The 14,224-nt window shown below is 41.2% G+C and overlaps 2 protein-coding genes across 2 annotated transcripts in view; one reads left to right on the top strand and one right to left on the bottom strand.

Moving 5' to 3' along the window:
• Positions 1–14,224, bottom strand: part of cdk17 (cyclin-dependent kinase 17) — a gene marked incomplete at its 3' end in the record, with an annotated part of 52,644 nt that overhangs the window by 13,971 nt on the left and 24,449 nt on the right. The gene's annotated exons all lie outside the window — the stretch shown is intronic.
• Positions 15–5,549, top strand: LOC121815310. Its single transcript, XM_042225654.1, has 4 exons — positions 15–125; positions 429–482; positions 588–935; positions 1,042–5,549. The coding sequence occupies exon 4, from the start codon at positions 1,272–1,274 to the stop codon at positions 5,547–5,549; it is 4,278 nt and encodes a 1,425-aa protein (XP_042081588.1). The 5' UTR covers positions 15–125; positions 429–482; positions 588–935; positions 1,042–1,271.

Raw genomic sequence — 14,224 nt, 5'->3', positions numbered from 1 at the left:
TCCCAGAAGACCCCTGCCTTCAGCCATATCAACAACTGGAACCGCTCAGACTGCTTGCGAGCTCAACAGCCATGAAACCAGGGATCAAACAACTACCTCCGCGGGCCCTATGTGCATATCACTCGGTAAGTGTTAATCTTCCTCTCTCTAACTACATTTTCCTTTTTTTACCATTCTGTCAAAAAAGCTTTTTCATCTTCAAAAGCCATGCAAAAATAGGCTCTGTAACACTTGGAATACACTTTTTAAAACATATATAAGCTCGCCTCTAACACTCAGAGCTCAGAAAGTGCGTTTGTAAGTTAAACTATAGCAGCGATCATGACCTCATCAGGTACCTCTTTTTTCTTTCTCATTCTTGTTCATATAATGTTTATATTTTTACTGTTTTTCCCCGTTTGTAAATACTCGATGTTATTTCTTTTCAGACTCTGAGATAAGCCTGCTCAACTCCTCTTTTTTTGAGTCTCTCGATCGAATTGGTAGGTTTGGTTCATTCTTGTTCCCCTTCTTAACAGCTAATTGTACAAGAAAAACAAAACATTTACCCTCTTTTTTTTTTTTTTCATCTTTATCAAACTTTCTAGATATCTCTGACTTGGACACCTTTATTGGTACGAGTTCCCCGAATTCTTCACCACCAGTGCTTGGGCGATCCACGGGAAAGAATATTTGTCTCTCCACACGGGACAGACAGCATTTGCTCTCTACGCTAGATCGCCCTGCTTCATCTGGCCCCAGTTCCATTCCCGCCGGAGCTTGTTCTCTCCCGCAACCCTCTGGGAAAAACTTGCGCCTGTCCGCCGGGGACAGGCAAGATTTGCTTTCCGAGCTCACTCCCGATGTTCAGGCGAATCGGAGCCCCAGAAACGCTTCTTATTCTCCGCCATCAGACACACGAAATGCACCGCGCCTGCCTTTGAGACCCAATCACGGTCAGTCTCTATAGGTTCTTGCTTTTTTCTCATTTTTATAAAAAAACTATCCCTTTTTCTATTTAACTTTACTAACTGTTTTTGTATCTTACCCTCAAATTCTCAGGGCGTCTCAGAAGGAGGAGTAGCAGGACCCGCAGGATCGCAAGGACAACGAGGACAACGCGAACACGCACCCGAAGGCAGCTGGCTTCAATCGCTCTTCGCGCGGTATCTCTGTTCACTGAATTAGTTCAGCTCATCTTATAAAAAACTTTGTTTTTGTTTTTGTTTTTGTTTTTTTTCATTTTGCTTTTCAAACATACTCGCTTTTGTGGTTTTTTGTTCTTTTAATAAATGGATAACCAGGAACAAGATATTACAGACCCGTTTCTTGCTTTAGAAACAGCGTTAGCTAGGTTAAATGAAAATATACACCATTCTCAGATTACATATTCACAAAACAGTGAGCAACCTGAGGTGATCAACAATAATGATCCTTTAGAATTGCTTAATTTAGCTCTTGCCCGATTAGCGCCCAATGAAAGTGCCTTTCAAAATAATTCTTTGAGTTTTGGATTGGATCATGATGAGATCCAAACAGAGTCAGATGCGGTTCAATCACAAATGAGTCTGACACAAAACATCTCCTCTTCTGATCCGTTTTTAGCAATTAATAGAGCTTTAGAAGCTTTGGCCCAAATACAAAATGAGGTTCAAATACCGCCAGAGTTATTGAGTCAAATAAACAGGCTAAATCAAAATCGTTTCAATGATTCTCAAAGCCAGCATTCGCTAGTCTTTTCCGCAGACAATGCATGTCCCAACGGACCGCTCAGCCGCAGCCCACCGCTACAGCTGTCGACCACTTTCAATGACTCTAATCCTGATCAATCACTCAACTCTCCCGCAGACATTGTCTCTGCGAACGAGCCACTTAACCCATTAAACCATGATCACTCCTTTCAACAAGGGGGTAATCCAGACCAGAGTTGCGGCAGTAATTCAGCACAACCCTCTATAGTTGTTAGAAATAAATTTAATAACGTTGAAATTAGAGAAATTTTGAATTTCCCTCCTCCAAACGATATACCCGACTATGCCCATTATTATCAAAGCGTAATGTCTAGTGCACGTGAAATATCAAACAGGCTTTTCTCTCACGCACGTCCAGGTGATCATATCCAGTTAGAATTGATAGGCCAGCAGTTACAAAATAATGTTTCAGTGATTTTACGTGATAATCATGATTTATCTGAATTTGAAAATTTATTCTTGAGAGCGGTACAGTCAAACTGGTCAGTAATGTGTGATGGCTCGCTGGAGGTTGTAGCTCAGATTGTTACACCCCCAAATGGCAGTGGGAAAAGATTGCTTAAACACATACTCAACAGCGAAATTGTGAAAAAGAAAAGACGTTTTTTATACGTGGTCCATAACCCCTCGAATAAGTTGTGTTTTGCTACAAGTGTTGCCCACCTTCTGCAACCCGATTTTAATGACTATCAAGCACAAACATTAGCTAGAGAAATTCAACAAAAAGCTGGTCTAAATGATCAAACACCTGTTGGGTTTAATCAAATAATTACATTTGAAAGGTTACTAGGATGTAAAATTATAGTATTTTACCGTAACGAGTATGATCGCACCCTTTGTAAATTTCAGACTAGTACAGTCAATAGCGCAAAAGCCTTGTGTTTATTTTTATTTGACAATCATTACTACGCTATCAAAAATCTTAAAGGATTTTTGGGCACAGCGTATTTGTGTACTCATTGTTACATAGGCTTTAACCATGTGTTATCCCATTTCTGCCCTGCTCGTTGCTCAGTCTGTATGCAGCCTGACTGCAACGATCATTTCCTCTCCCCTATTGTATGTACCGATTGTAATCGCACCTGTAGATCTCGTTATTGTTTTGACAGCCATAAAAAACTCGTTGAGAGGCGTGAAAGGTCCGCCAGCAACTGCGACCTCTACAGGAAATGTATCAAGTGCTCGAGGCTATATTGTTTAGCAGCACATGAAAAACCTCACAAATGCCAAAAGAGAAAATGCCCAATCTGTCGTCAGGAAATCTCTAGTGATCATCAAACACATGAGTGCTATATGCAGGTTTTACAACGCGAAACAAAACATAATAACAAGTTGATTTTTTATGATTTTGAAACTTTTGTTAACGAACACGGTGAGCACAGCCCTTTTCTGGTGTGTACAAAAACATCAGATGGTAAATCTTGGAGCTCTCATGGCGAGCATTGCGTTGAAAACTTTCTTGCTCATTTTAGACGCCCCCTCTTCAAGGGCTCAATCTTTATCGCTCATAATGCAAAGGGTTTCGATGCGTACATTATCCTTCGCGGGTTAGTTAGGCGAGGATTAAAACCAAACTTGATAATGCAAGGTTCCAAAGTGATCAGCTTTACAGACCCAGACTTTAATCAACGTTATATGGACTCGTCATGCTTCCTACCTATGCCATTGTCAGCTATCCCGAAAGCGATGGGATTTTCAGATAGTGTTAAAGGTTTTTTTCCTCATTCTTTCAGCTCCAAACAAAACCTAACTTATGTTGGACCGTACCCTCCCCCTTCCGCATTTAGTCTCGAGCGCATGACATCAGAAAGTAGACAGGAATTTTACAAATGGTATGATTCAGTCAGCTCTGGCCCCTTCGATTTCATGAAACAGGCACTGTTATACTGTAAAAATGATGTTGAAATTCTAGCTCGGGGTTGCACATTGTTTAGAAACGGGTTTATTGAAGAGACAGGAGTAGATCCTTTCAGTCGCAACACGCTTGCAAGCGCTTGTCTTAAAACGTATTTGACAAACTTCATGCCTGCCAATTCTCTTGCCCTGCCCTGTCCTTTAAATTACCATAATCAGGTAAAATCATTTTCCTCATCCTCAATTCAATGGCTCGAATATCTCTCGTGTACCCAAGGTGTTTTTATCAGACATGCGCTCAATCAAGGAGAAAAACAGCTCGGTAGTTATTATGTAGATGGATATTCCGAAAATAATGGTAAAACATACGCGTGGGAATTTTTGGGCTGCTACTTCCATGGGTGTGTTAAGTGTTTTTCCAATCAGTCCGATGTTAACCCCCTGCTAGGTTCCTCTTTTGCAGAGTTAAACAGCGCCACTCAAGACAGGCTAGCTAGATTGAGAGCTGAGCATAATGTCTCTCTTGTTATAATCTGGGAGCATGAGTGGACCGAGTTAAAACGTAGTGATGAGAGTGTAATCAGCTTTCTCAAACGTTATGATCCACCAGAGCCTTTGATCCCCCGCCATGCCCTCTTTGGAGGCCGTACAAGCCCAGCACAACTTCGCTGTAGTGCCGGGCCCCGTGAGAAAATCAACTATGTCGATGTCACCTCCCTGTATCCATATGTAAATAGTACATGTAGTTACCCCTTAGGTCATCCTCAAATAATCTTTCAAAATTTTCAGCACCCTCAAAACTACTTTGGGTTTATCAAAGCCACTGTTCATCCCCCGAGAGGGCTCTATTTCCCCGTTTTACCATATAAAACAAAATCAGGAAAACTTCTCTTTACTCTCTGTCGCACTTGTGCTGAAATGAACAACCAACAAGGAGCCTGTAACCATAGTAACGAGGATAGAGCACTGAGAGGGGTTTGGACCACTCCCGAGTTTAACCTCGCATTAGAAAAGGGTTATGAAATAGGTCGAATCACAGAGGTATGGCACTTTGAGAGACAGAGTAACACAATATTCACAGACTATGTACATCATTTCCTGCGCAAAAAACAAGAAGCTTCAGGCTACCCATCAGATGCTGTAACTGAGGAGGCTAAACAGCTTTACATTAAAGACTACCAGGCTAAGCAAGGAATAACTTTAGACCCTGAAAACATAAAACTAAACCCTGCTAAAAGACAAATGGCCAAACTGTGTTTAAACTCTTTTTGGGGAAAATTTGGCCAGAGAAATAATCTCACACAGAGCAAACTGGTGAGTGACCCCGAGGAATTCTTTAACCTCATGTTCTCTCCAAAATACAAAGTGAGCTATTTCTCTTTTGTCAGTGATGATGTGGCTCTTATTCAATGGTGTTATGGTGACCTCTGCACTGCACTCCCAAACTCCACAGATAACATCTTCATTGCGGCCTTCACTACTTCATATGGGCGTATGAAACTCTACAGTTACTTGGATCAGCTGCAGGAAAGAGCTATCTACTATGACACTGATAGTGTAGTGTATCTCACTAAAGAAAATCAATCTGAACTAGAAACAGGCAGGTATTTAGGCGAGCTAACAAATGAGTTAGACCAGGATGATTTCATTACAGAGTTTGTTGCAGCAGGACCTAAGAGTTATGGTTACATGACCAGAAAAGGTAAAGTTGTTTTGAAAGCAAAAGGAATCACACAAACACATGATGTCTGCGAAAAGGTCAACTTTGAATCTGTAAAGACTCTTGTTGACAATTACATTGATAACTGTGAAGGAGGGTCTACACTTGAGGCCCCTCAGCACAGTATCATTCGTAATAAATCAGCCTTTTCACTACAAAATTCATCATTTCCCAAAAAATTCCGGGTTGTTTATGACAAGCGTAGATTGCTGCCAGGAGGTCTGACTTTACCCTTTGGTTATTGATTTTTTTTTTTGTTTGTTTTTAAAAAAAAAAAAATGTTTCAGCCTGCTTTAATCGAGTTTGACCCCAGACTTCATGTGCCATTTTCCTGTATGGTTGTCGGGCCAAGTGGCTCTGGAAAGACCTTTTTTGTGAAATCTGTATTGGAAAACTGTGTACATGTTTTGAACAAGCTTATTGACAATGTTGTGTGGGTTTATACATCCTTTCAACCTCTGTATTCTGAGCTTCAAGAGAAAAATAAAAACATTAAATTCATCGAGGGCATTCCTGAATCATTTCAAGATGAGACCTTGTTTCCCTCACACCAAAGTCATCTCATTGTACTGGACGATGTTATTTTTCAAGCAGCTAATCATCCGGAAGTGGTCCGGATTTTCACTCAATACAGACACCATAAAAATATGAGTGTGATGATTTTGAGCCAGAACGTGTTTTTACAAGGTAAACACAGCAGGACGATCAGTCTGAACAGTACTTACATGGTGTTGTTTAAAAACCCTCGTGATAAATTACAAGTTAATACACTAGCTAGACAAATTTACCCAGGACGTGTGCAATACTTTTTGGAAAGTTTTGAAGAAGCTACGAGAGAGCCACATGGATATTTATTGATAGATTTAACCCCCACCTGTCCAGAGCAACTAAGACTGAGAACAGGGATACTACCCTCTGAAAAGCTGTGTGTTTTCTTGCCCAGGAAAAAATAATAGAAACAATGTCTGTAAGATTGAGAAGAAACTTTGCTTTACTGAAATCACTAACCACAAGCGCCCCTAAAATCCGTAAGGTTATTTTACAACAATGCTCACCCGATTTTATTCAGTCTGTTTGTGAGATTTGTATGAATCTTTTAAAAGGAAATATTCCAGTCACAGAATGTCAGCATAAGAAGCTGAAACGGTATAGAGAGAAAATCAGACAGATGGCCAGCAGACGAGAGGGTGTTAGAAAGAAAAGAAAGTTAATCACTCAAAAGGGGGGTTTCCTGTTACCTCTGCTCACAACGGTTCTACCCATTGTTGCAGATCTGGCAATTGGGGCAATTCGCAAATAAAAATGCAGAAAATGTATCTGATCTCACCTGAGCAGATCAAACGCTTAAATGAAACACATGCAAATGCTTCTCGAGTGAATATCAGAGAGAAGGCGGAGGATGATCTGGATAGTGAAATGAGACAAGTACTTGAGACTCAAGGTCTAGCCCCAGATGAGAAAATTAAAAAGTATAATATGCTTTTACGAAAGTATTTGGTGCTTGAGAGACAGAAAGCAGATGAAACCAGAGAGATAACACTAAGAATCCCCAGAGAGCATAAAGGGAGTGAGAGTGAGAGATCCGATGAATATCATCAGGAAGAAAGCGCAGAGGGGGGAAGTGTGAATAAGGTTTTACACGATGTTTTAACCCACATAAATCCACGTTCAAAGAGAAACACTGAATATCTAATGCGTAGAATATTAGCATCAAAAGGTCACATCGGATGGAGTGAGGAGGGCGAATTGATGCATAGAGAAAAGCCCATAGTAGGTAGTCAAATGCTGGACCTGATGAAATTTTTAGCAAGTACCCGTGCAACTGTGAAACCCTTAGGCTGGAGCTCGCTCGCGCGAATGTTGGCGGATGTAAAAATACCCCTATCAACTATTGGAAACTTAACAGCTAGAAGAGAAATAGCAGCGTTAAAAGGATCAAGAGAAACAGGAGAATACCAAACATCATCTGAGGATGATGTTATTGTTAAGAAAAAAAAGAAGAAGAAGAAGAAAAGCAAGAGCATCACACCGTCTTGGGTGTATTTCTGATGTAATCAAAAACCAACAAAATAAAACCTTATTGTTTTTAAAAGTTAATTGTTTCTCATGTTTTTATATAACAAATAAGCACAATACACCGCTTTTTTTTTCTCCCAAGAAACGTTTTGTTAGTTTTATTGAAATATATATATATATTTTTTTTTTATCACAAATGACAATCATTAAAAGCTTTCAGAGAACACGAAGTTTGATTAAAATTGCTAGCATTACATATTAATACACATCTGATAAATCGTTTTACAAAACACGAGACCATGCTATCATTTTTGATTTGGTCAGAGCTATATAAAGCAAGTACATCCTCATAACTCTTTCCACGCGATTTGTTAGCCAGAAAAAATATGCAGTGCTGGCCACATACAGTCGAGAGTGTGGCTTGTAGCTGTCTTTGATGAAAAGACACTCGTTTAGCATGCTTTTTCAGAAATGTTACAATACTTTTCGGGTAAAAAAGATAATCTGGTGGGAATCCAAACGAATCGTAAAAACTAGCATCTCCATCTTCATCTAAAGAAATAGCCAACCAGTGAGTTCCAGGTTTGTTCCTCGGATCTGTATTTATGATCATATATGTAGGTCGTTTAAACGAGCGTTTGAGTAATGCTAATAATTCATCTTCTGCATATACTCCAAAAAAACTATCGCCCACTAACAGTCTCATAATACTTTCCAATTGGTGATTGTTCATGATTCAATAAAAAAAGTGAAACCTTAGTAATAATCAACCAAAACTTGTCTTTTGGAATTGATCTCGAGAATGGAATCATAACAAGCATAAACGATCAGTGTCGTTGTGTGAGGTAGTGGCACTCTGAAGCGCATTTCAAGTCTCAAGTTGCCATTTATCACAGGTGACAAGGCCTGAGTGTCATCTGAAGGATTCATATTGAAAACAAACAATGTATATCCTTGCTCAAACTCTTGTCTGTCAATGCACAAGGACAAATCTTTCAGGTTTCTCCCGGTAGCAGTGTACAGGCTGTAAAACTCTCTTACGGATTGATTTTCAGCAAAATTGGGTTGAAACGCTTTGGCTGGTATTTGCTTACTTTCATGACACAGAGCCAAAAACTCTAGATTGTTGTGCTGGAAATTGAAAGGGCATAAATCATATCGACCTGTAAAAGCCTCATGGTTAACCATGCCTATGACCAGGTAACGGGGAAGTGAGCCCAGAAACAGATTCTCATGATGTGATATCCGCGAGTTCTCGGGTATTGAAAATGTTTTTACATTAATCCGGGAGATGGGATACAATGCATTCGCATGCATGAGAGCGGAGGCGTGGCCAACGCGGACAGCGGGGGACACCGTGACTTTCCTTACGAACAATGATGCCCCAACAATATTGAGATGGTAATTGGCATTTTGAGGCGCCATGAGGGTGAAAGCATCGTTTGCTCTTGTGAGTTTAATCCGTAGATCCACATTATTTAGTAAGAGTTTTTCGCAGAAAAATATGTCCGAATGTAGCGGTCCGATCACATGGAACTCTCGCGAGCGTTCACTGTAAACTGCCCTCCGGACTAAGCCCCTATTCGGGCCGTTATTGACAACATGCGAGTCGTGTGAGCCAGCTGTATCTTTGTAAAACAGACCTGCAGTAAATTGAGTTTTCAGAGTTTCTTCTGAGTAATTTAAATATGTTTCAATTATGGCTCTATATGCATGTGTCGAACTCGCTTGTGAAATCAACCTGTCTCCCAATGTGACGTCACACTGACTGAAGATGGTGTTTAAAGGGTAATTTATAATTCCAACATTAGCGTCTGCCCCAATGTCGCTACCATCGTGGTTTGTTATTTTCATTCTTAAACTGAGCAGTGTATCATTCAGATCTAAGTAATGCAAGCCATTTCCGGGGACATAAAATTCCAGAGGCCCCCGATCTGTGAGCGCTGTTACTGGTAGAATTTCTGAATAACATTTGTCCTCGATAGACATCTGAGTGAGTGGGGCTGTAAAAATATCTAACTCACTCAAGGTGCATTCGTTTGATCTCTCGTGAAGTAAAGACATTGCTGATTGCTTCTTAGTTGATGTTGTGTTTAGAATATATCAGTCTTGCGACCTCTCCCTCTCACGGTTTTCCCACTCTGTCTCTTTTTCACCGTTTTCCTGCGCTTTTTAAACTCTCTCAACCTCTGACCTGGGGGCCGCTTCAAGGGTCTGCGCGAAATTAGGGTCAACCCCGAACCCTCTTGCTGCTCTGGTGTGTTTGACCGAGTTAAATTTGAGAGTGATGAGGTAACAATATCAGAAGCAAAACCTTTGACAGCAGATTTGAGGTGAGGCTTTGCTATGCTCACACCCCTCTTTATGAACGGGGTTACAAATCTAAACAATTTAGAGAAAATAGACGCTATTCCGCGCCCGTAAATTACAGGCGCACCTGAAAATCCAGGCAGACCGTTACCAGCCTGAGTTTGATAATACCCTATAAATCTATTATTATCCATTTTTTGTTGTTGTTATGAGTTATGCAAGATCCTTGACAGGCCGGAAGTGTAGCTTTACTATCGTTTTACCGTAGGTAAAGTTTACAGGCTCGTTCTGATCGGTTTTGATTTCAATATGGATATTTTCAATTTGTGTTCGTGCAACTGGAATATAGTCTGGTTTGTTAAAAGATAGGGTCACGATATCTCCGTAATTGCCCTCTATTTTCACAGTACGCAGTAGCGGGGAGTAGCTATCACCCACGAGCTGTAAGGCAGCTATATCAGAATAACAGAATAGATGATAACAGCCAGCCTTTATATCTGAAGGATATGGGGCAAATTTGCGCTCGAATCGTTGCCATACACCTGCTGGTACACCAAGCATATATGCGAGAGGAGGAAAAAACCTTAGTTGATATATGCCCCCAGCTGTGAATTCAAACTTTTTAACAATGGGATGATATTTTAGATAAATATCAGAGCCGATACGTCTGAGGCAGGCCTCAATCTCAGTTCTCAAAGTTTCAGCGTCCTCATAAAACCCGGCGCGTATTTTGGTTTTAACCACGTTATCAGACCAGTGCTCAGCATCACCCTTTCTCCTACATTCAAAATAAGCCTTATCATTAGGGAGATTAAGCCATGTATAGGGATATGAAATTTCAGTGAGAGCAACCTCCCATGCCCCATCGAGATTGAGATGCTGGGCGAGATCCACACGGAAACAGCTGCTGGTGTTAGTTTTAAATACATTCAAACTTGCATTTGATGGAAGCGTGACATAAAAACCCTGCGACCTGACAGTCATTGCTGACCCGTTACCAAGGTTACCTAGATGCGTGTGTGGTCCAAAGTTTGTTATGCGATGGTTTTAAGCTCACTGGCTTTAACCCAGCTATTAAATTTCTCAGGCCAGCTCCTCCATTTGACCAGGAAATAAACCTGTCCCCTCTGTTTACGTTTTGAGAGAATTTTCTCTATGTGATAGAGCTTATCCTTGACAAGAGTGATTTTCTGCAGCTCATGCTCATAAAAACTACCGATAATTTCTTCCCCGTCATAATCTTTGATTTTATAAACGGGGGGATCTCTAGGTATGCATTGGTCAATAGTAAACACCTCACTTGTGAATGTTTGCTCATACCGCTTATCAAACACACCTCTGACTTTAGAGAGCCTAACGTGATCACCTTTTTTAAATTTCATGGGGTTTTTTCTACAGCGAGAAGAGGTGCCATACAGGTTTTGAAATACTAAAGCTGTGTTGTCTGAATTTACTTGATTCGGGGTCATTTTTATGGAACGATGGTAACTACTGTTATAGCTGTCTAATAAATCTTGTAACACATCGATATATCTACGTGTATTTGCAGCAGTGAAATATCTATACATTTTACTTTTAAGAGTTCTATTAAACCTTTCACAAACTGATGCTTTTAGATCGCTCCCTGTAGCAAAATGATTTATACCATACTTTTTCATTAATGATTGAAAACTGGAATTAAAAAATTCCTTACCGCTATCTGTTTGGAGTTTTTGTGGGATTTGGCCATGTTTCAAGACAGATTCAAATGCTTTAGTGACTTGAACGCCTGTTTTGTTTTTCAAGATTCTTGCATAAGCTTTTTTAGAGAAAACATCTATAACTGTAAGTAAATATTGATAGCCATCATTATGCTCGGCTAACGCTCTCATATCACAAAGGTCTGCTTGGTATTGATTAAGAGGTCTGGGGACAAACACACGGTTTCTCGGAAAGCGCAGGCGTGCAGCTCGGTGCAAGGTGTAAGCGTCTTGTCCAGAGAGGAATTTCTGTGCTGTTTGCGCGTTAATCTTTGTACCAGTTTCATCTTGTATGCTTTTAATCAATTTTTCCACACCGCAAAAGCTACCAGGGTGAGCTGGGTCATAATATGCACGTTTCAATAGATTCTGCTCTGCCATGTGTGATCTTTCAAGTTATGTTTAACTATGGTTTTATTTCATTATGAGCGGCTAGTTTTATGTCATGTAACGAGTTTTTGCAAATATATTTTTTTATTTGATATAATTAATAACATTATAGTTTGTTTCTTTTCTAGTGAAAAAAATAATTAGTTTGATTTACTGCAACGCTTTTTCCAAAAAAAGTTTTATTTGATGTAACGGTTTTCCACAAACTATTTAATCTGATGTCATGGAAGCAATAGATTTGAATGGGTGCGAAACAAATAACAAGATTGATTGTTGCAAATGCTTTTCCAAAAAAAGTTTTATTTCAGGTAATGGTTTTCAGCAAAACGTTTTAATCTGATGTAATGAACAAAACAATAAACATTAACAAAAAAAGTTCTAAAAACTAACAGAGAAAAACATTTAAAAGTAAAAAATAAGAAAAAATAAAAAACATGTTAAGAAAAATAAATGGTAAAAAGAGGGAGAGAAGAAAAAACGAATACTAGGGGAGCCAAAGGGAGTATTTATCATATAGTACTTTATCAATTGTGGTCCGGGTAACTTCTGTAATGCTTGACTCAATTTCTAGCAGCGCGGTCTCTATATCACTGGCCTCTCGGAGTTCAAAGAGATATGCTTGGGCCACACCTCTGACTTGAGCCGCTGGTGGTGAAAAACCCTCTAACCGCAAAATTTGCAATAATGTGTTGGTGAAATGTCCATTCCATAATCTTTTGCAGAGTTCATCGTAGTACTTGAAGAAGTAATATTTATCCAATGGGAAAAGACATGAATGTCGTCTTTGTGAGGGATGTGACACCTCACATCCTTGACAGACATCTTCTCTGTGTTTCTGGATCAAGGAGTTGACGAGGAACTTTAGAGTCAATTTTATAAGTTCAAACACAGCAGTAGGGAGTAGACTCGCGGCCTCATCGTTGTCCGCGGGCAAAGGCTCGATGTCTTCAGACTCTCGGAAAAGAGCCCGGCACACAGGGTCGTCCATGGCCCACAGTGATGCACCGGAGATTGCGGTGCTTGAGGGGCTCGGGTCCGGTGATTGCCACCCGTTAGTGGCTAGTTGCGGGTGGCTGGGCGAGTTCCATCCTTGAGGTGATGAGGCCGGGGTTGGAGGGATAGCGTCCGGAGACACTGAGGCCTGATGCGGGCTCTCGATCAACGGACTGGATGGCGGAGTAGCCAGATCGATTGGCGGAGTGGGTGGCGGTGTAGCGAGATCCATAGGCGGGCTGGGTGGTGGTGTAGAAGCAGCTGATGGTCGGAGGGATGATGGAGATAGAGAGCTGAGGGGTCCAAAGCTGTGGTTAGTCATGGTTGTTTTAAGTAGTGGATGAGAGAGCGACTGCGGTTTTTAAGGGTTAGGGTTAGGAGAAGGCGGGGTAAGGGGGGACCGGAAGTGGGGGTGGGGGTATGTTGACCGTGGCGGGTTATTTCCAACCATCACCAGCTCAGTTGTACTTTTACTCATTTTGAACAGGTTTAATATTGTCGCATTGTTCTCGGCCATCATGTTGAGCCAGTGCTGAGTCGGAATCCGAAGCAATGTGCTGAAAACCCCTGACTGGGAGTTTGTAAGGTCGATCACAAAATCATCTGTGCAAGCTTGCTCGCATGTTTGTCGACTAACTCTACATACCCATCTGCAAAATGGAGTGCTCTTGGTCTCCCACTGGGTGTATGTAACGGTTTTGGTCACCGTGTTTTCAGTCCGGAGTCGTTTGTGTTCTTGGGTGAATGGAGGGAATGAGTGTTCCTCTTTGAAAACCCGATGCGTCTGTGTTTGCTGGTCTCTGGTTCGCGGTTGCTGAGAGCTGGTTTCCCGCACGCTTCTCTCTATTTCAGGGGTGGTAATGAGTGTAATAACCGCCCAGTCAGAGCTAGTAAAAGCGATCCGCGGCGTTAGCGGACCAAAACTTTCACTGGCTTTGAGCTGATAGAAAAAGATTTCACTCTGTGGTAGGCTGAAGGCATAACCCCAAAACCTGCCATTGTTGAGGCTGAATCTTTGCTCCAAACGGTTGGCCGCTGCTGTTGGCTGCACTCTGCAGAGATGTAGTCTTCTGAGTTCAGACGCCGTGGCGGAAGCTCTGTAGCAGTTTACAGGAGTTTGAGAAAGCACCGTTAGGTTGGTAGGTCTCCCGGCCATGTTTCTTTGTGAAAAAAGAGAAAACTTGCTTGTTTTTTCTGAGAGAGAGAAAAACAGTTAAATTCCAGCTGAAATGTTAGATTATTTATCCTGAATACCAGTAAGTGCATTAACCTATGGCTGAGAAGGTAAATCGAGCCTGGAGCGGATTGGCTAACCGGGGTGCAAAGGGAGCGGTGCAAGGGTTATGTGATTGGCAGCGGGGGCGCAGTGAGGCGGAGTTGGTCTAAGGGGGGAATTTTCAAACGAGGTAAGCAGCGCATTCGGGAGCAGAGCAGGGAGCGAACAAGCAGGAAAAAATTGTGCTCTGCAAGAA

The sequence above is a fragment of the Haplochromis burtoni genome, unplaced genomic scaffold (assembly GCF_018398535.1).
Source record: "Haplochromis burtoni strain Fernald_Lab_line unplaced genomic scaffold, NCSU_Asbu1 Contig_178, whole genome shotgun sequence".
NCBI classification, from domain to species: Eukaryota; Metazoa; Chordata; class Actinopteri; order Cichliformes; family Cichlidae; genus Haplochromis; species Haplochromis burtoni.
The sequence above is the reverse complement of the archived record's forward strand: the minus strand, read 5'-3'. Positions and strand labels throughout refer to the sequence as shown.